Raw genomic sequence first — 22,009 nt, 5'->3', positions numbered from 1 at the left:
ATTAGTTTGTATGTTGTGTGAGTAGGTTGATTGTGTGTTGTATGAGAGGTAGCCCGTATGTATACTGCATTAGTGTTGACGGCGTGTTTGTTTTGAGTGCTTGCGTGTGTGTGTGTGTGTGTGTGTGTGTGTGTGTGTGTGTGTGTGTGTGTGTTTGCGTGTGTGGCGAGCCACCTGCTGTATAGTCCTCCGTTGAGGTGCTTAGCGCCTTACACCCGTCACCTAAGTGTAAAGTGTGTGTGTGTGTGTGTGTGTGTGTAATTAGGGTGTAGATTGCAGCTGTTCCATCTCCCTGTCATTTGCAACGCCTCTGTCTCACTGTCTGTGTACTCAGGGGAAGTTTGTGTGGGATTAACTACTTCATTGCATTTTTTTTTCCCCACACTACACATTGGGAGAATTGAAATCACAATAACTTAACTGCAAGAAGGGAAGGGAACTATCAGGAGAAGGCGCTAAGCCATTACGACTGTATAGCACTGGGAAGGGATCAGGATAAGGATTTGGGATGGGACGGGGGGAAAGAATGGTACCCAACCACTTGGACGGTCGGGGATTGTGTAACACTGTAAAAGTGTTTGGTTTAGGTTAATACATACATAGAGTACATGAGTCACAGACAAGGATCGGAGAGGCGCCAGTTGTCTGCCTGAGATCTCACACCTCAAAGCGTTAATGACCTCAAGTGACCTGAGGTCAGATCATGAGAATTTCACCTTGCGTCCGCTAAGCTTATAGTTGGAGCCTGGTAGCCTTCAAACTTGCCGACGTTTAAGGAGTGGCTTGGTAGAGTGCCGGAGGCTATCTACTTATGGGCGGAGTTAGCTACTAGGTTCCCCAATATAAACTCGGAGAGCTATCGAGCATTAAGCAATAGGAGACCGGCCAGCGGAGCAGAGCAGAGGCCAGCCGTCGAGATAGGCCGTCACCAGACGGGGGGTGACGCTGCCTGAAAATTGCAGACCCCCCCCCCCTCTCTATTCAACTTAGACTCAGTCCTCGGTGAGTGAACATTTAGGTGACTTGGTCGTGTTTACATATGTTGTGTGATGATCAGGGGCAGTCAAGTTGTAGGGTTCTCGAATTCTTGGATGATGACTCACTTTGCATATTAAACTGGAACATTTTAATTGAATTGCTAAATTATGATACTTCATGTGAAATATAATTATGAATTTATTATTTAAATTGTGTTTAACTTTGTTCCCTAGAGATTTTGAGTTGAGGTGAGAAAGCCTCTGTAGTTACTGGTTTCATGGTTTAGAATGAGTACATGATAAAGATGGGACCATACTAATAATGATCTCTTGATAACATCTTTTGAGAATTTTGTGATACAGACAAGTTCCATTCCTTGTCTTGTATGTAATGATCATGAATGGATGGTGGCAGCATTTCGTCTTCTACTATCTACTCTTCTACTTCTACTATCTACTCTTCTCCTTCTACCTATCTACACCTCTCCCTCCACCCCTCTCTAAACTCTCACTTTCAACTAATGACCCTCCTCGCCCCTCCTACCTCTCTGCCTCTCACCCCAAACCCTCACTAATTACTTCACTATTCATTTCTTTCCTTTCGTTTTCTCTTATACGTTTGTGGCAATGATTCTGTATTCTAGAGTTCTCTCTAGAGTTTCGGGTAGCTGATCCAGTTACGGCGCCTTGTAGTCTTAGCACCTAGGTAGTCGAATACCTAGGTTACAAGGTGTTGAACGAGAGAGGCTGCCTTAGGAACTCTGGAGGTGCTCTAGAATAGTTAGCTAACTGGGGACGGGATAACGGACTAGAGAGAGCTGTTTCCCCCGGCCTCGTTAGTTAACTGGGGGGGTGGAATAATGGACAAGATAGAGCTATTTCCCCCACCCCCCGTTACAATTGAACGCCGACCTGTATGTAAGAAATTATATAAAACGTCCTACAACACATTGCAACATTTAACTCTTTAGAATTATGTTCCGTTAATATTTCATTCCTGTTTAGACATGTCGGTTTGTCCAAACTTTGAATTTATAGAGGCGCCTTGGGCCTTAAGGTAGCAACTATCAGTACTAATACTTAGTAGCCACTCGAAGCCATTATATTGTTTGCTATATATATTGCATATTAATTCGTTTATACCTGAAGTTTATGTATGCTAAGTCCTAAATCCTATGGTTCCGGGTTCGATTCCCGGTGGACGCGGAGACAAATGGGTAGAGTTTCTTTCACTATGATGCTCCTGTTCACCTAGCAGTAAATAGGTACCTGGGAGTTAGACAGCTGCAACGGGCTGCTTCCTGGAGGTGTGTAACAAAAAGGAGGCCTAGGCGAGGACCGGGCCGCGGAGACGCTAAGTCCAGAAATCATCTCATCTCAAGATATACTATTTTACAGTGTTGATCTTGTTGTTGTTTAAGATTCGCTACCTGGAACAAAAAGTTCCAAGTAGCACGGGCTATGGTGAGCCCGAAGTTTGTTGATCTGTCTCTTATTCCCTGCTATGAGCACTTACAGTACTAGGTACTGTCGTGTACCTTCTGGCATTGGTACTTGGGAGTCTTTATCGTTTCTTTAGCCTCACTTACCAATGAATTCGAATCTTTTCACGGCAGTAAACTCTTCCAATATTGGACAGTTACCGTCTTCAGTTGAAAACACAAAGTCCTCTTTATATGATTGGCATGTGTGTAACGCAGTTTGGAAAGGCCCTTCATTCCTAAGGCAATTGTTGTGTGTTTTACCAGACCTGAGTAGACTGCTCTGCAGGTGTGTGGAGTGGGCAGACTGCCCTCTGCTGGTGTGTGGAGTGGGCAGACTGCCCTCTGCAGGTGTGTGGAGTGGGCAGACTGCGTTCTGCAGGTGTGTGGAGTGGGCAGACTGCCCTCTGCAGGTGTGTGGAGTGGCCAGACTGCCCTCTGCAGGTGTGTGGAGTAGGCAGACTGCCCTCTGCAGGTGTGTAGAGTGATTGAGGTGACTTCGACGTGGTGATGATTGAGGTGTGTTGATGTCTGGTTCATTTGAAGTAGGTTATGAGAGGTGTGGTGGTGGGAGGTGTGGGAGGTGTGGGGGGAGTTGTGGAAGGGTTGAGGGGGGTGATGGTGAGGGGGGGAGAAGGAAGGGGAGGGTGTCGGTGTCTCTGTGGGTAAGGATAATACCCAGCATCCTGCAGGCGTCAAGCAGAATGTAAATTATGTGTGCTTATCATATCCCATCACCAGAGGAAAGGACGTCGGTGTAGTGCTGTGGTGGTTGGGTCGTTAGGGGGGATGGTGGTGGTGGTGGTTGGGTCGTTAGTGGCGATGGTGGTGGTGGTTGGGTCGTTAGGGGGGATGGTGGTGGTGGTTGGGTCGTTAGGGGGGGATGGTGGTGGTGGTTGGGTCGTTAATGGTGGTGGTGGTGGTGGTTGGGTCGTTAGGGGGGATGGTGGTGGTGGTGGTTGGGTCGTTAGGGGCGATGGTGGTGGTGGTTGGGTCGTTAGTGGCGATGCTGGTGGTGGTTGGGTCGTTAGTGGCGATGCTGGTGGTGGTTGGGTCGTTAGTGGCGATGGTGGTGGTGGTTGGGTCGTTAGGGGGAATGGTGGTGGTGGTTGGGTCGTTAATGGTGGTGGTGGTTGGGTCGTTAATGGTGGTGGTGGTTGGGTTGTTAATGGTGGTGGTGGTTGGGTCGTTAATGGTGATGGTGGTGGTTGGGTCGTTAATGGTGATGGTGGTGGTGGTTGGGTCGTTAATGGTAGTGGTGGTTGGGTTGTTAGTGGTGGTGGTGGTTGGGTCGTTAGTGGCTATGGTGGTGGTGGTTGGGTCGTTAGTGGTGATGGTGGTGGTGGTTGAGTCGTTAGTGGTGATGGTGGTAATGGTTGGGTCGTTAGGGGGATGGTGGTGGTGGTTGAGTCGTTAGTGGCGATGGTGGTGGTGGTTGAGTCGTTAGTGGCGATGGTGGTGGTGGTTGGGTTGTTAGTGGCGATGGTGGTGGTGGTGGTGGTTGGATTGTTAGTGGCGATGGTGGTGGTGGTGGTTGGGTTGTTAGTGGCGATGGTGGTGGTAGTTGGGTTGTTAGTGGCGATAGTGGTGGTGGTTGGGTCGTTAGTGGCGATGGTGGTGGTGGTTGGGTTGTTAGTGGCGATGGTGGTGGTGGTTGGGTTGTTAGTGGCGATGGTGGTGGTGGTTGGGTTGTTAGTGGCGATGGTGGTGGTGGTGGTTGGATTGTTAGTGGCGATGGTGGTGGTGGTTGGGTCGTTAGTGGCGATGGTGGTGGTGGTGGTGGTTGGGGTGTTATTGGTGGTGGTGGTGGTGGTTGGGTCGTTAGTGGCGATGGTGGTTGGGTTGTTAGGGGGGATGGTGGTGGTGGTTGGATTGTTAGTGGCGATTGCCCTCACTTGACCACTGCCCCAGCAAGGACTGTAGTGTGCACGACCCCTGCCCGAGCAAGGGCTGGAGTGTGCACGACCCCTGCCCCAGCAAGGACTGTAGTGTGCACGACCCCTGCCCCAGCAAGGACTGGTGTGTGCACGACCCCTGCCCCAGCAAGGACTGTAGTGTGCACGACCCCAGCCCCAGCAAGGACTGTAGTGTGCACGACCCCCTGCCCCCAGCAAGGACTGTAGTGTGCACGACCCCCTGCCCCAGCAAGGACTGGAGTGTGCACGACCCCTGCCCCAGCAAGGACTGGTGTGTGCACGACCCCTGCCCCAGCAAGGACTGGAGTGTGCACGACCCCTGCCCCAGCAAGGACTGTAGTGTGCACGACCCCCTGCCCCCAGCAAGGACTGTAGTGTGCACGACCCCCTGCCCCAGCAAGGACTGTAGTGTGTACGACCCCCTGCCCCAGCAAGGACTGGAGTGTGCACGACCGCTGCCCCAGCAAGGACGGTAGTGTGCACGACCCCCTGCCCCAGCAAGGGCTGTAGTGTGCACGACCCCTGCCCCAGCAAGGACTGTAGTGTGCACGACCCCTGCCCCAGCAAGGACTGGTGTATGCACGACCCCTGCCCCAGCAAGGGCTGGTGTGTGCACGACCCCTGCCCCAGCAAGAGCTGGAGTGTGCACGACCCCTGCCCCAGCAAGGACTGTAGTGTGCACGACCCCTGCCCCAGCAAGGGCTGGTGTGTGCACGACCCCTGCCCCAGCAAGGACTGGTGTATGCACGACCCCTGCCCCAGCAAGGGCTGGTGTGTGCACGACCCCTGCCCCAGCAAGGACTGTAGTGTGCACGACCCCTGCCCCAGCAAGGGCTGTAGTGTGCACGACCCCTGCCCCAGCAAGGTCTGTAGTGTGCACGACCCCTGCCCAAGCAAGGGCTGGTGTGTGCACGACCCCTGCCCCAGCAAGGGCTGTAATGTGCACGACCCCTGCCCCAGCAAGGGCTGGTGTATGCACGACCCCTGCCCCAGCAAGGGCTGGTGTGTGCACGACCCCTGCCCCAGCAAGGACTGTAGTGTGCACGACCCCTGCCCCAGCAAGGACTGTAGTGTGCACGACCCCTGCCCCAGCAAGGGCTGGTGTGTGCACGACCCCTGCCCCAGCAAGGGCTGTAGTGTGCACGACTCCTGCCCCAGCAAGGGCTGGTGTGTGCACGACCCCTACCCCAGCAAGGGCTGTAGTGTGCACGACCCTTGCCCCAGCAAGGGCTGTAGTGTGCACGACCCCTGCCGCAGCAAGGACTGGTGTGTGCACGACCCCTGCCCCAGCATGGACTGGAGTGTGCACGACCCCTGCCCCAGCAAGGACTGGAGTGTGCACGACCCCTGCCCCAGCAAGGACTGTAGTGTGCACGACTCCCTGCCCCAGCAAGGACTGTAGTGTGCACGACCCCTGCCCCAGCAAGGGCTGTAGTGTGCACGATCCCTGCCCAAGCAAGGGCTGTAGTGTGCACGACCCCTGCCCCAGCAAGGGCTGGTGTGTGCACGACCCCTGCCCCAGCAAGGACTGGAGTGCACGACCCCTGCCCCAGCAAGGGCTGTAGTGTGCACGACCCCTGCCCCAGCAAGGACTGGAGTGTGCACGACCCCTGCCCCAGCAAGGACTGGAGTGTGCACGACCCCTGCCCCAGCAAGGACTGGAGTGTGCACGACCCCTGCCCCAGCAAGGACTGTAGTGTGCACGACCCCTGCCCCAGCAAGGGCTGTAGTGTGCACGACCCCCTGCCCCAGCAAGGACTGTAGTGTGCACGACTCCCTGCCCCAGCAAGGACTGTAGTGTGCACGACCCCTGCCCCAGCAAGGGCTGTAGTGTGCACGACCCCTGCCCCAGCAAGGGCAGTAGTGTGCACGACCCCTGCCCCAGCAAGGGCTGGTGTGTGCACGACCCCTGCCCCAGCAAGGACTGGAGTGTGCACGACCCCTGCCCCAGCAAGGGCTGGTGTGTGCACGACCCCTGCCCCAGCAAGGACTGGAGTGTGCACGACCCCTGCCCCAGCAAGGGCTGTAGTGTGCACGACCCCTGCCCCAGCAAGGACTGGAGTGTGCACGACCCCTGCCCCAGCAAGGAGTGGAGTGTGCACGACCCCTGCCCCAGCAAGGAGTGGAGTGTGCACGACCCCCTGCCCCAGCAAGGACTGGAGTGTGCACGACCCCTGCCCCAGCAAGGACTGGTGTGTGCACGACCCCTGCCCCAGCAAGGACTGGAGTGTGCACGACCTCCTACCTCAGCAAGGACTGTAGTGTGCACGACCCCTGCCCCAGCAAGGACTGGTGTGTGCACGACCCCCTGCCCCAGCAAGGACTGGAGTGTGCACGACCCCTGCCCCAGCAAGGGCTGTTGTGTGCACGACCCCTGCCCCAGCAAGGACTGGTGTGTGCACGACCCCCTGCCCCAGCAAGAATTGTAGTGTGCACGACCCCTGCCCCAGCAAGGACTGTAGTGTGCACGACCCCTGCCCCAGCAAGGGCTGTAGTGTGCACGACCCCTGCGGGAACAGACAACAGGTGATGTGTACCACGCTACACAGACAGCTAGCAATAATAATGACAATAATTGCAGCCATTTGTGATGATATTCTCAGATATGCGAACGCCTCATGATGGACAGGCCAAGAAAATGGAATTAGTGGCCATTTGCATCATTTTTAAGCGTGTATCTGAGAAATGAAAGATGAAACGCAGCATCCTCCACAATTCACGCGTCCGTCAATGTTTTCATTCGGGTTGATTGGCAGGGAATATGACCTGATAATTATTGTAATTATGGATAGTCCCTCAGGGACGACGAGAGCGGTTGGGCCGTCATACGAGGTGATAACGGCGGGTACTTAATATGAAGGTGGAGTACTGGAGATTGTGTAGATAGGTAAATGAATAATTATTATACATGTCGATCTGGAGTATGTGGGGAGTTTGCTGGAGCACTACTACTGCTACCGGGACTGCTGCTGGTGCTTGTCCTGCTGCTGATACTGCTACTTCTGCTGCTGTGGCTGTTGCTACTGCTGCTGTGGCTGTTGCTACTGCTGCTGGGACTGTTGCTACTGCTGCTGTGACTGCTGCTACTGCTGCTGGGACTGCTGCTGATACTGCTGCTTCTGCTGCTGTGGCTGTTGCTACTGCTGCTGGGACTGCTGCTGCTACCGCTGCTGCAGGAAATGATTCATTAGTGGCAGCGGGAAGCGGGAGCTTCCTCCGGCGATCTGTTGACTTGATAAAATATTGGGGTACGATCTCTGTCTTTACACGCACATTCACACGCACACAAGGTACATGTGCATGTACACAAAGTACATGCTTGTACACTCACACATCATCTCACAAGACGTGTGAAGAATTCATCAAGAAATTCCAGGTCTTCACAATAGAACGAGGTGAAGTCCCTGAACTAGAAGAGGTGGCAGTAAACCAGGCGGTCTTGGAAGGGTTTGAAATAACCAGAGACGAGGCATCTGTTGGATCTGGACGTAAGAAAGGCTGTTGGTCCGGACGGAATCTTACCATGGGTTCTGAGTGTAGAGAAAAACTTTCCTTGCCACACTCCATGGTGTATAATAAGTCACTGGAAACAGGAAACCTACCAGAAATATGGAAAACAGCTAATGTAGTCCCAATATACAAAAAGGGTGAGAGCCAAGAGGCACTGAACTACAGGCCAGTGTCCTTGACTTGTATACCATGCAAGGTGATGGAGAAGATCGTGAGAAGAAAACCTAGTAACACATCTGGAGAGAAGTTCGTGACACACCAACAACATGGGTTCAGGGAGGGTAAATCTTGCCTCACAGGTTTAATAAAATTCTACGATAAGGTGACAAAGATTATGTAAGAAAGAGAAGGATGGGCAGACTGCATTTTCTTCAGCAGTCAGAAAGCCTTTGACACAGTACCCCACAATACAAAAGAGGCTGGTGCATAAGTTGGAGGGAGAGACAGTAGTAACTAGTAGGGCGCTCCAGTGGATAAAGGAGTACCTAAGCAATAGGAAGCAGAGAGTTACAGTGAGGAGTGAGACCTCAGATTGGCGTGAAGTCACCAGTGGAGTCCCACAGGGCTCAGTACTCGGACCTATCTTGTTTCTGATATACGCAAATGATCTCCCAGAGGGTATAGACTTATTCCTCTACATATTTGCTGACGATGCCAAAATTACGAGAAGGATTAAGACAGAGGACAGAATGATGCTTCAAGATGAGAAGCCTCATCTTAATTAATATTCAAGAATTATTCATTCTTAAATAGAATGAGGCTATTAGAGTTTACCTGAGCAAATGTAAAGTAATACAAATAGGTGTAGGGAGCATGAGGCCAGATACAATTTTCCATTTGGGAGATTAAATCCTTCGCGAATCAGAGAGAGAGAGAGAGAGAGAGAGAGAGAGAGAGAGAGAGAGAGAGAGAGAGAGAGAGAGAGAGAGAGAGAGAGAGAGAGAGAGAAAGAAAGACTTGGGCTTCATATCACGCCAGACCTGTCCCCTGAAGCCCACATCAAAAGGATGTCTTCAGCGGCATATGCCAGGTTGGCCAACATAAGAACTTCCTTTAGAAACTTGTTCAAGGAATCATTCAGAACCTTGTATACCACACATGTCAGACTTATCTTAGAGTATGCAGCTAGTCCCAGCGTTATGCAGACTCGTCCCAGCGTTACGAGGGATGGGGTATGAAGAGTGCCTGAAGGAACTGAGCTTTACGACCCTAGAAAAAAAAGGGAGAGAGGGGATATGATAGGAACGTATAAAATACTCAGAGGAATTGACAAAGTGGAAATAGAATAAATGTTCACACGGAATAATAACAGAACGAGGGGACATGGATGGAACCCTGGAAACACAAACCGAAACTGTCTCTATTTTCCGCTTGTTACAACTTGTAATAAAGTTGTTACATGTTGGCTTAACGTGTTTATGACGTATTAGAACGCTGTTACAACTTGCTATATTGGTTGTTATAACTGGTTAGGAGGTGTTAAAACTTGTTCGAACGTTGTACCAACGTCGTAGTTTCGGTGTGTGTTTGGCGGGATGCTTTTTAAATTAGTAACAGTTGAGAGGCGGGCCGAAAGAGCAGAGCTCAACCCCCGCAAGCACATCTAGGTGCACTAGGTGGATACACACACACACACACACACACACACACACACACACACACACACACACACACACACACACACACACACACCGTGTATCGATATAGCTGAGACCTGTTCAGACACTTCTCATGTTCATTATATTTTACTTCAATGACAATAATCTACATTTCTCTAAATATGCAGGATGCTGGTCACAATATTATCAACAGTAACAAGAGATCAGCAACATTGCTCTTCTTAGTGTCCATATATATATATATATATATATATATATATATATATATATATATATATATATATATATATATATATATATATATACTATTTACAACATCTGAACTGAACATTATAGTGTGTTTTTTGTTGTTTTTTGTTAAAATGTAAAAAAAAAAATTGACTGTTATTTAACTAGGTCTCGCGTTGAACACTTGTTACTTGACATGTGACGACTCGTTGAACGTCTTATACTCGTCTAAAACTGGTCACTCGTTGAATGTCTCACTCGTTGATCACTCATTGATCACTCGCTGATCACTCATCACTCGTTGATCACTCGTTGAATGAGAAGATAGCATTTCTCGTTTTAATGTTTTCGGGAGCGTTAAAAATGGCTTTTTCTGAATAATGTAATGAGACTTGGGGTCAGTCGTTGATTCGCCATTAAATATTGAACAAGTCCTTTGTTGGAACCTTTTATTAGAATCACTGGAATGTCAATTGCTAATTTGGTATTGTAATTTAAATGCCTATTGAACATTTTCGTCACTGTTTTGTTTACTTAATTCATAAAATATATATTCATGATACATAGAATGCATACACATGTATATGATTCGTGTATTAGGCATCTGAACATGTAAATAATTCATGTGATTCGAATTGGTCATTCGATTTTAATTATACATGTTATGCATATTACAAACACTTTCACGAAAGTGTATAATTTTTGTAGTTTATATACACTAAGTTTACAAGCGTCAGAAATCCTACGTATGTGGTGAACAAAATGAAAACTCCAGAAGTAGGTCGTCATATAAGTTACTTTAAGTTATAAGTTATAAACTTTGCAGTTATTTTATCCACTCCTGGGTCGAGGAAAGCATCATAATATATTCAAAGTGGTCCGTTTATATGACACAGCATCCTGGGAGATGGGCATCTTAGTGCCACAGAGCAGGCTCTTGACACAGCATCCTGGGAGATGGGCATCTTAATGCCACAGAGCAGGCTCTTGACACAGCATCCTGGGAGATGGGCATCTTAGTGCCACAGAGCAGGCTCTTGACACAGCATCCTGGGAGATGGGCATCTTAGTACCACAGAGCTTGACACAAACACTATAGCCCATCATATGGGCATGGCGTACCCATATGCCCATATGATGGGCACGTACCCTAACTTGTACCTACAAAACGCATACACCTAATAAGTATGAACCTAATTAGTTTGTCAATAAGAACGGAATTCAGACGAGCCTCGCGCGATAGTTTCACAACTCACTTTCAGCAGTTGCAAAAATCCGCCAGTTCTACTCGCGCGGCGTCTGTTTCTCCTTTCAAGTTCAAGTATGTTTATTGAGATAAGCAATAAATACATCTCAAAGGGATAGAGTAGCTTAGGCTATTTCTACCCCCTGTTTCTCCTTTTAATTGTTTTAGCGACCAAATATGCGAGTCGGCGGCTGGTCATTAAACTAGAATAGAATAGTTTACATGTCAAGGGAAAGAGCACTCACCAGTCGGGCCGGGATCGCACCAGAGCGCACTTTGCTGTTTTTTACACCAGATCCAGCGTTAGATAATACTATTTATGTTATTATATATCTTTAGATTGCCCTCTGAAACTGTCGCTTGTTCCACCAAGCGTAAAGTAATTGCCTGTTTTTTTTTTTTTGTGTTTTTTTTTTACACACCACATTTGTCGCATTTTCCCCTATCAGCGTTATTGTTTGTTTGTGTATAATGCTTTCTCTCAGGGAATATATATATTGGAGTTATTTTTGTGCCGTATCTGATAAGCTTATTGGCGCTTGTGATGGAGGGTCATGGTTGGCTGTGTGTGTGTGTGTGTGTGTGTGTGTGTGTGTGTGTGTGTGTGTGTGTGTGTGTGTGTGTGTGTACTTACCTAATTGTGCTTAGCTAATTGTGCTTGCGGGGGATTGAGCTCTGGCTCTTTGGTCCCGCCTCTCAACTGTCAACCAACTAATGTACAAGTTCCTGAGCCTACTGGGCTCTTATCATATCTACACTTGAAGCTGTGTATGGAGTCAGCCTCCATCACATCACTTTCTAATGCATTCTATTTGTCTACTACTCTTGACACTGAAAAAATTCTTTCTAACGTCTCTGTGGCTCATTTGGGCACTCAATTTCCACCTGTGTCCCCTAGTGCGTGTGCCCCTTGTGTTAAATAGCCTGTCTTTATCTACCCTATCAATTCCTCTGAGAATCTTGTATGTACTCACCTATTTGTACTCACTTATTTGTGCTTGCGGGGGTTGAGCTATGGCTCTTTGGTCCCGCCCTCAACTGTCAATCAACTGGTGTACAGATTCCTGAGCCTACTGGGCTCTATCATATCTACATTTACAACTGTGTGTGGAGTCAGCCTCCACCACATCACTGCATTCCATCCGTTAACTACTCTGACACTGAAAAAGTTCCTTCTAACGTCTCTGTGGCTCATGTGGGTACTCAATTTCCACCTGTGTCCCCTTGTTCGCGTACCACCGGTGTTGAATAGTTTATCCTTGTTTACCCGGTCGATTCCCCTGAGGACTTTGTAGGTTGTGATCATGTCTCCCCTTACTATGTGTGTGTATCCGTCCGCCTCGATTCTTAGATTCCAAAGCCTATTGTGCTCTTGCATATGTACATTTAAATCAGTGTATCTGTCTCTTGTCTATTTCAGTTACAAAACAAAACGTAAAAAATGATTTAGATTTTGAAGTCAGGCGAGCATTGATTTGTGGGAAATATCAAGAGATATCTATAATAGACATTACACGGATGTATGTAAATCACGAAGAAAGTAACACGTGATGAATAATGTGTCTAACCACAATATATATTCTAAATATACTAATATTTGCATATTTGCAAGCGTGCAAATTGTATTCGTTGAGAAGAAATTGTTATTAAGAACGTGATATTTGAGGGAGGTATGGAACTGGGAGGGATCGGAGCCTGTGTGTTGGGGTTGAGATTGACGGTCAAGGAGGGTGGAGAGAGCACACAGCAGGGGGTGGAGGTGTTAGTGTCAACGCTCAACCAGACTCGAACCCTAACTTGTACCAGATATGCCACTGGACTGCAAAACGCCCTCAGAATGTTTCGTCCTAGATTCCAAAGATTAGACGACCTCCTCAACCCCTGTTATTTCTGCACGCCCTCTATCTCTTCCTAATATGACTTAGTGTTAATCCTCCATGTAATTCTTGACTGTTATACCTAGGCTTGCTGTGGGGTGTGTGGGGGTTGTGGAGGTGGGAGGTAGCGCACACAACCTCACGTAAAGGCAGCCTCGGGTAGGGCCGATATATCACTGGACCCGACCAATTAATGGTCGCCGCCCCGTGTCTTATAACCCCCCGATATTTTATTAAGCCAGACTACCGTGAGACGCAACACACCACCCTTCTCCTCTCTCACACACACACACACACACACACACTCACACACACACACACACACACACACACACACACACACACACACACACACACACACACACACACACACACGCGCACACACACACACACACACACACACACACACACACACACACACGCACGCACGCACGCTGGAAGACAGAAGAATTAGGGGGGGACATGATCACCACATTCAAGATTCTGAAGGGAATTGATAGGGCAGATAAAGACAGGCTATTTAACACAAGGGGCACACGCACTAGGGGACACAGGTGGAAACTGAGCGCCCAAATGAGCCACAGAGATATTAGAAAGAAGTTTTTTAGTGTCAGAGTGGTTGACAAATGGAATGCATTAGGAAGTGATGTGGTGGAGGCTGACTCCATACACAATTTCAAGTGTAGATATGATAGAGCCCAGTAGGCTCAGGAACCTGTACACCTGTTGATTGACGCTTGAGAGGCGGGACCAAAGAGCCAGAGCTCAACCCCCACAAACACAACTAGGTGAGTACACACACACACACACACACACACACACATCCTGTTTCTGATATACGTAAATGATCTCCCAGAGGGTATAGACTCATTCCTCTCAATGTTTGCTGACGACGCCAAAATTATGAGAAGGATTAAGACAGAGGAGGACAGCTTGAGGCTTCAAGAAGACCTGGGCAAGCTGCAGGAATGGTCGAACAAATGGCTGTTAGAGTTTAACCCAAGCAAATGTAATGTAATGAAGATAGGGGTAGGAAGCAGGAGACCAGATACAAGGTATCACTTGGGAGATGAAATACTTCAAGAGTCAGAGAGAGAGAAAGACCTGGGGGTTGATATCACGCCAGACCTGTCTCCTGAAGCTCATATCAAGAGGATAACATCAGCATATGCCAGGTTGGCTAACATAAGAACGGCCTTTAGAAACTTGCGTAAGGAATCTTTCAGAACATTATATACCACATATGTCAGACCAATCCTGGAGTATGCGGCTCCAGCATGGAGTCCATATCTAGTCAAGCATAAGACTAAACTGGAAAAGGTTCAAAGGTTTGCCACCAGACTAGTACCCGAGCTGAGAGGTATGAGCTGCGAGGAGAGACTACGGGAATTGAACTTCACTTCGTTGGAAGACAGAAGAGTTAGGGGGGACATGATCACCACATTCAAGATTCTCAAGGGAATCGACAGGGTTGATAAAGACAGGCTGTTTAACACAAGGGGCACACGCACTAGGGGACACAGGTGGAGACTGAGCGCCCAAATGAGCCACAGAGATATTAGAAATAACTTTTTTAGTGTCAGAGTGGTTGACAAATGGAATGCATTAGGAAGTGATGTGGTGGAGGCTGACTCCATACACAGTTTCAAGTGTAGATATGATAGAGCCCAGTAGGCTCAGGAACCTGTACACCTGTTGATTGACAGTTGAGAGGCGGGACCAAAGAGCCAGAGCTCAACCCCCGCAAGCACAACTAGGTGAGTACACATCACTGGAACTCAGCAGATGGGAAACATATAGTGATCCTGGTGATTTACAACCCCCCCCCCCCCCCCCCCCAGGAAGCAACAGACGACCTAAACAGGAACACAATGACAACAATAAGTAGATGATGAATTACAGATGAATTACATCCCAACAACATCACTCACAATGAGAGCCTAACTACAAGTCATGGGGGACCTAATTCGTGGGGAGATCGACTGGGAATGGAGAAACCCCCAGGAAGGAGAAGACACGTGGGGAGCTAAATTTATATAAGTTGTGGAAAGAAACGTCTTAACATGTTAAGGGTGACACAAGAAAAGGGAGATTCACCAAGCCTACCTGGTCCTCATCTTCACCCAGACTGAGAAAAATATCAAGAACTTGGAGAAGAAAATACCACTAGGAGCCAGTGATCATTGTGTCCTGGGAATAAATGCAATAGGACTTGGAACCTATATAAAAATATATGAAAAAGATGCAACCAAGACTCCTATATATTTATATAACTAGGGGAAAAGAGAGTGAATGACTAAGTGATTAGGTTGCATAGGAGGCTACCTACCTACCTTGAGGTGCTTCCGGGGCTTAGTGTCCCCGCGGCCCGGTCGTCGACCAGGCCTCCTGGTTGCTGGACTGATCAACCAGGCTGTTAGACGCGGCTGCTCGCAGCCTGACGTAGAGGCGAGTGTACAGAAAATGATAAAGACATTTGTGACGAGCTCAATGGAGTGTTCACAAATGACTTTTCCGCAATTAATCTCCTACCACTTGGACAGTGGGAGGAGATCAGTTGGAGGGAAAAGGAACTGAGTGTTATCTTGAGGTTATCTTGAGGTTATCTTGAGATGATTTCGGGGCTTTTAGTGTCTCCGCGGCCCGGTCCTCGACCAGGCCTCCACCCCCAGGAAGCGCCCGTGACAGCTGACTAACACCCAGGTACCTATTTTACTGCTAGGTAACAGGGGCATAGGGTGAAAGAAACTCTGCCCATTGTTTCTCGCCGGCGCCTGGGATCGAACCCAGGACCACAGGATCACAAGTCCAGCGTGTTGTCCGCTCGGCCGACCGGCTCCCATTTGGTTTCATGTCCCAGCACTGAATGACTGTCTGTCCCAGCACTGAATGACTGTCTGTCCCAGCACTGAATGACTGTCCCAGCACTGAATGACTGTCTGTCCCAGCACTGAATGACTGTCCCAGCAATGAATGACTGTCCCAGCACTGAATGACTGTCAGTCCCAGCACTGAATGACTGTCCCAGCATTGAATGACTGTCCCAGCACTGAATGACTGTCCCAGCACTGAATGACTGACTGTCTCAGCACTGAATAACTGTCCCAGCACTGAATGACTGACTGTCTCAGCACTGAATGACTGTCTGTCCCAGCACTGAATGACTGTCCCAGCAATGAATGACTGTCCCAGCACTGAATGACTGTCCCAGCACTGAATGACTGACTGTCTCAGCACTGAATAACTGTCCCAGCACTGAATGACTGACTGTCCCAGCAATGAATGACTGTCCCAGCACTGAATGACTGACTGTCTCAGCACTGAATAACTGTCCCAGCACTGAATGACTGTCCCAGCACTGAATGACTGACTGTCCCAGCACTGAATGACTGCCTCCCCAGCACTGAATGACTGTCCCAGCACTGAATGACTGACTGTCCCAGCACTGAATGACTGTCCCAGCACTGAATGACTGTCCCAGCACTGAATGACTGTCCCAGCACTGAATGACTGTCCCAGCACTGAATGACTGCCTCCCCCAGCACTGAATGACTGTCTGTCTCAGCACTACTGAATAACTGTCCCAGCACTGAATGACTGTCTCAGCACTGACTCCCACGAGTGGTTCCTGTGATGTTCCATTAACCACGATAACAGAGTTCATAAGATATCGCTGTTCTTAATTGGCGTGATGAACATATGAAGGGAATGGAATTATCAGGATAATGTGCCAAGCCATTACGATTGTATAGCACTTGGAAGGGATCAGGATAAGGATTAGGGATTTGGGGGGGGGGGAAAGAGTGCCCAACCACTTGGACGGTCGGGAATTGAACGCCGACCTGCATGAAGCGAGACGGTCGCTCTAGCACAAATAAGTGGATGTTGCTATTCTTGAAAAATTTGTCAAACAAGGACAACAAAAATAGGCAGGTGTTCCAATTTCTGAAACGTCAGACGGAGGGAACAGATTACAAATAGGCTTAAACAAAACTCTTAAGATAGCCAGACACAGGATAGGTGCCACATGTGAAGGATAGATGAAATTGTTTATGTAATAATAGATGAGGTCTGATAAAGACCTTTTGTGCCCTCTGTAATGCTTTTTGCGCTACCGCTCACAGGATGGGTATGGGGTGCACAATAAACTAGCCGCCTCCGGCAGCAACAATCAAATCAATCAATACTGGCACTGGTGTTTTTTTCTATCACAAACGTGGCTACACATTTACAATACTAACCAGCACATATACATTTCTTGTGTCCTCCGTGGACAGGGTTAGCGATGTGTTTACACATATACTAGCTAGCTAGCCCAAATGGTGGGCTAGCAACATAGCTAGCTAGCCCGAGTGGTGGGCTAGGAACACCTACAGAGCCCGCGGCGGCCGGCTCCCCGCCAACCCTGCCATGGGGAGACTCCAATGCTTCGTAAGTAATGAACCGACAAGGGTAGGAGCCGCGTCTATCCGTCACTCGCTGGGAGAAAGCCGACTTGTGGGTTGCTGGGACCTCGTATTACACAATAGACTGCTCAGGCACCTTTGTTTAGGCCAAGACTAACGACCGAATTGTTGTAGGCTGTTGCAGGATCTATTAGCGTTCCTGGGTATTTGACCGTGTATCCGTCAAAAATCTATTTTTGTGTAATGTGGATTGTTGTGTAGTTGGAATGGAGGCGCTCCAAGTGAGCTTTTGATGCCTGTCTGTGGGGTAATGTGCAGACTTAAATAATATTGAACGAACTCGCTATGACCTATGTTGGCAAACGCAGACTATACAGTCACGCTTATTAAATGTTAAAACACAGTAATACGTCTTTGTTTAAGCGTAAGTCCGTCGTTCATGTCCATATCTATACATCAAAGTTTTTACTAATTTACTTATACTTTCATCCATCTCTCTCTCTCACACACACACACACACACACACACACACACACACACACACACACACACACACACACACACACACATACCAGAGTACACACACAGAAATAGATCTTGGAGTTGATATCACACCAAACCTGTTTCCTGAAGCCCACATTAAGAGAATAACATCTGCGGCGTATGCGAGGCTGGCTAACATCAGAACTGCCTTCAGGAACCTGCGAAAGGAATCATTCAGAACCTTGTATACCACATATGTAAGACCAATCCTGGAGTATGCGGCCCCAGCATGGAGCCCGTACCTTGTCAAGCACAAGACGAAGCTGGAAAAAGTTCAGAGGTATGCCACTAGGCTAGTCCCAGAGCTAAGAGGCATGAGTTACGAGGAAAGGCTGCGTGAAATGCACCTCATGACACTGGAAGACAGAAGAGTAAAGGGAGACATGATCAGTACCTATCTATGTACAAAATTCTCAGGAATTGACAGGCTAGATAAAGATAAACTGTTTAACACTGGTGGTACGCTAACAAGGGGACACAGGTGGAGACTGAGTACCCAAATGAGCCACAGGGACATTAGAAAGAACTCTTTCAGTGTCAGAGTAGTTAACAGATGGAATGTATTAGGCACTGATGTGGTGGAGGCTGACTCCATATGCAGTTTCAAGTGCAGATATGACAGAGCCCAGTAGGCTCAGGAACCTGTACACCAGTTGATTGCAGCCCATCCATGAAAAATGTAACAGCGCAAGTGCAATTATGTACTATTCCTAGCAGTCAGGAATTGTACTTATTTTCACTTGGTATTCAACCGTACTGTCAAATATATTGTGAATATTTTAGTTTACATGAAAAGCTGAAATAGAAAACCACGACCTCACCTAACCTTCTTAGTGTTTGAAGATAAGCATTTTATTGCTTCTTAATTACAATTAGTACTTAACCTATATCTATATTGATATTACAGTTTAATAAAACTAATAAAACAAAACTAAAATATATCAATAAATTGTAAGGTAACTCAGGATATTTTCAAATTTTGTATAAAATCTCTATTGTTTAATAAAACTGAAAAAGAAATTCCTGATATTTAAAACTTGTGTATAGCGAACTGTACTTGAAAACTTCCTCCTAAACTTCTGAGTGTCTTAACAGAAAACGAGGAGAATAAATAGGGAGAGAAATGTAACAGCCCCATAAATGCAATTATGTACTATGTATAACAGTAAGAAAATGTACTTATTACACTTAGTATTAAACCGTACTATCAATTCGGAGGATGTGTTAACAGTTGAGAGGCGGGACCAAAGAGCCAGAGCTCAACCCCCGCAAGCACAACTATGTAATTACACACATTTCTAGCATCGTTAATTTCAGCTCCTCCAGCCATTTTCGTTGCCATTCTTACGTAGCTTTTGCAAACTGCGTATTTTAATAGTATTTTTTTATTAAGATGGAGGACCAGACGCCAGGGCTGCGTACTTTAGGGCAGGTCTCACATACGTGGTGCAGTGTATGGTATGCCTTCTTATTAACGTGCATGGAGGCTGTCACGATGTTCGCGTCTTGCTAATGTCCCTGACGGCATTCTGCTTATCCGTGCTTCTGGTGTGTGTGTGTACTCAACTGTGCTTGTGGGGGTTGAGCTCTGGCTCTTTGGTCCCGCCTCTCAACCGTCAATCAACAGGTGTACAGGTTCCTGAGCCTACTGGGCTCTATCATATGCATACTTGAAGTAAGTGTGTGTGTGTGTGTGTGTGTGTGTGTGTGTGTGTGTGTGTGTGTGTTTGGTCAGTCCTTGCTGTCCCTTGCTGCTTTTATGAACGAAGTAAATAAATCATAGTTCCATAAACGCTTCTAAACGTATAGAAACATCGGGATATTTATTTTTGGGGGTGAGAGGGAGGTGGAGTCTGATTGTGGGTTGGGGGAAAATAAGGCATTTTTCTGGCCCCCAGTCTGGCGCTGCAGAGAGGCAGTGTGACAGCTATAAAGAGGAAAGTTTATATCACTGGTCCGGGTAACAGTATTGTGTTGTTGACTTGGGGCGTCCTGGTAAGTAGCTTCGTCTCTGGGAGGCGCAGGATGGGTCCTCCGCCTCCTGTGTGTCACAGTGGGGGATGCTATTGTGGGTTGGTGTGTGTGTGGGGCTACTGCTGTCACCTCCTGCTGCTGTCACCTCCTGCTGCTGTCACCTCTACTGTTGCTGTCGCCTCCTGCTGCTGTCACCTCTACTGTTGCTGTCGCCTCTACTGCTGCTGTCACCTCTACTGTTGCTGTCGCCTACTGCTGCTGTCGCCTCTACTGCTGCTGTCGCCTACTGCTGCTGTCACCTCTACTGCTGCTGTCACCTCTACTGCTGCTGTCACCTCTACTGCTGCTGTCACCTCTACTGCTGCTGTCGCCTCCTGCTGCTGTCACCTCTACTGTTGCTGTCGCCTCTACTGCTGCTGTCACCTCTACTGCTGCTGTCGCCTCCTGCTGCTGTCACCTCTACTGCTGCTGTCGCCTCTACTGCTGCTGTCACCTCTACTGCTGCTGTCACCTCTACTGCTGCTGTCACCTCTACTGCTGCTGTCACCTCTACTGCTGCTGTCGCCTCCTGCTGCTGTCACCTCTACTGTTGCTGTCGCCTACTGCTGCTGTCGCCTCTACTGCTGCTGTCGCCTACTGCTGCTGTCACCTCTACTGCTGCTGTCACCTCTACTGTTGCTGTCGCCTACTGCTGCTGTCGCCTGCTGCTGCTGTCGCCTCTACTGCTGCTGTCGCCTCCTGCTGCTGTCACCTCTACTGTTGCTGTCGCCTACTGCTGCTGTCGCCTCTACTGCTGCTGTCGCCTACTGCTGCTGTCACCTCTACTGCTGCTGTCACCTCCTGCTGCTGTCACCTCTACTGCTGCTGTCGCCTCCTGCTGCTGTCACCTCTACTGTTGCTGTCGCCTCCTGCTGCTGTCACCTGCTGCTGTCACCTCTACTGCTGCTGTCGCCTCCTGCTGCTGTCACCTCTACTGCTGCTGTCACCTCTACTGCTGCTGTCGCCTGCCGCTCTCACCTCTACTGTTGCTGTCGCCTCCTGCTGCTGTCACCTCCTGCTGCTGTCACCTCTACTGCTGCTGTCGCCTCCTGCTGCTGTCACCTCTACTGCTGCTGTCACCTCTACTGCTGCTGTCGCCTCCTGCTGCTGTCACCTCTACTGCTGCTGTCACCTCTACTGCTGCTGTCACCTCTACTGCTGCTGTCACCTCTACTGTTGCTGTCGCCTCCTGCTGCTGTCACCTCTACTGCTGCTGTCACCTCTACTGCTGCTGTCGCCTCCTGCTGCTGTCACCTCTACTGCTGCTGTCGCCTCCTGCTGCTGTCACCTCTACTGTTGCTGTCTCCTCTACTGTTGCTGTCGCCTACTGCTGCTGTCACCTCTACTGCTGTCACCTGCTGCTGTCACCTGCTGCTGCTGTCACCTCTACTGCTGCTGTCGCCTACTGCTGCTGTCGCCTCCTGCTGCTGCCATCTCTACTGTTGCTGTCACCTCCTGCTGCTGTCACTTCTACTGCTGCTGTCGCCTCCTGCTGCTGTCACCTCTATTACTGCTGTCATCTCTACTGCTGCTGTCGCCTCCTGCTGCTGTCACCTCTACTGCTGCTGTCATCTCTACTGCTGCTGTCGCCTCCTGCTGCTGTCATCTCTACTGCTGCTGTCGCCTACTGCTGCTGTCACCTGCTGCTGTCACTTCTACTGCTGCTGTCGCTTCCTGCTGCTGTCACCTCTACTACTGCTGTCATCTCTACTGCTGCTGTCGCCTCCTGCTGCTGTCACCTCCACTGCTGCTGTCGCCTACTGCTGCTGTCGCCTCCTGCTGCTGCTGTCGCCTCCTGCTGCTGTCATCTCTACTGCTGCTGTCACCTGCTGCTGTCACTTCTACTGCTGCTGTCACCTCTACTACTGCTGTCATCTCTACTGCTGCTGTCGCCTCCTGCTGCTGTCACCTCTACTGCTGCTGTCGCCTACTGCTGCTGTCGCCTCCTGCTGCTGTCATCTCTACTGCTGCTGTCGCCTACTGCTGCTGTCACCTCCTGCTGCTGTCACCTCTACTACTGCTGTCATCTCTACTGCTGCTGTCGCCTCCTGCTGCTGTCACCTCTACTGCTGCTGTCATCTCTACTGCTGCTGTCGCCTCCTGCTGCTGTCATCTCTACTGCTGCTGTCGCCTACTACTGCTGTCACCTGCTGCTGTCACTTCTGCTGCTGTCGCTTCCTGCTGCTGTCACCT

At 49.0% G+C, this 22,009-nt stretch overlaps 3 protein-coding genes across 3 annotated transcripts in view; all 3 read left to right on the top strand.

Moving 5' to 3' along the window:
• The window catches only part of LOC123754934 (ATP-dependent DNA helicase DDX11-like), a 491,323-nt gene that overhangs the window by 55,063 nt on the left and 414,251 nt on the right, over positions 1–22,009 (top strand). The window lies entirely within an intron of this gene.
• On the top strand, positions 4,952–5,776 carry LOC138352935 (protein psiQ-like). The gene has a single exon (XM_069305591.1). The coding sequence runs from the start codon at positions 4,952–4,954 to the stop codon at positions 5,774–5,776; it is 825 nt and encodes a 274-aa protein (XP_069161692.1).
• Positions 7,298–10,595, top strand: LOC138352934 (Golgi-associated RAB2B interactor protein 3-like). The gene is made up of 2 exons (XM_069305590.1): positions 7,298–7,862; positions 10,558–10,595. Exons 1-2 carry the CDS (start codon positions 7,298–7,300, stop codon positions 10,593–10,595), a joined length of 603 nt encoding a protein of 200 aa, XP_069161691.1.

Source organism: Procambarus clarkii, chromosome 55, assembly GCF_040958095.1.
Source record: "Procambarus clarkii isolate CNS0578487 chromosome 55, FALCON_Pclarkii_2.0, whole genome shotgun sequence".
Classification (NCBI taxonomy): Eukaryota; Metazoa; Arthropoda; class Malacostraca; order Decapoda; family Cambaridae; genus Procambarus; species Procambarus clarkii.
The sequence above is the reverse complement of the archived record's forward strand: the minus strand, read 5'-3'. Positions and strand labels throughout refer to the sequence as shown.

Bases quoted from the DNA above. Each gene is read 5' to 3' on its own strand.
- LOC138352935 (XM_069305591.1), top strand. From the start codon at position 4,952: ATGCACGACCCCTGCCCCAGCAAGGGCTGGTGTGTGCACGACCCCTGC.
- LOC138352934 (XM_069305590.1), top strand. From the start codon at position 7,298: ATGTGGGGAGTTTGCTGGAGCACTACTACTGCTACCGGGACTGCTGCT. The intron at 7,863-10,557 runs GTAAGAAAGGCT...TAAACTTTGCAG, and splicing joins GGCATCTGTTGGATCTGGAC to TTATTTTATCCACTCCTGGG.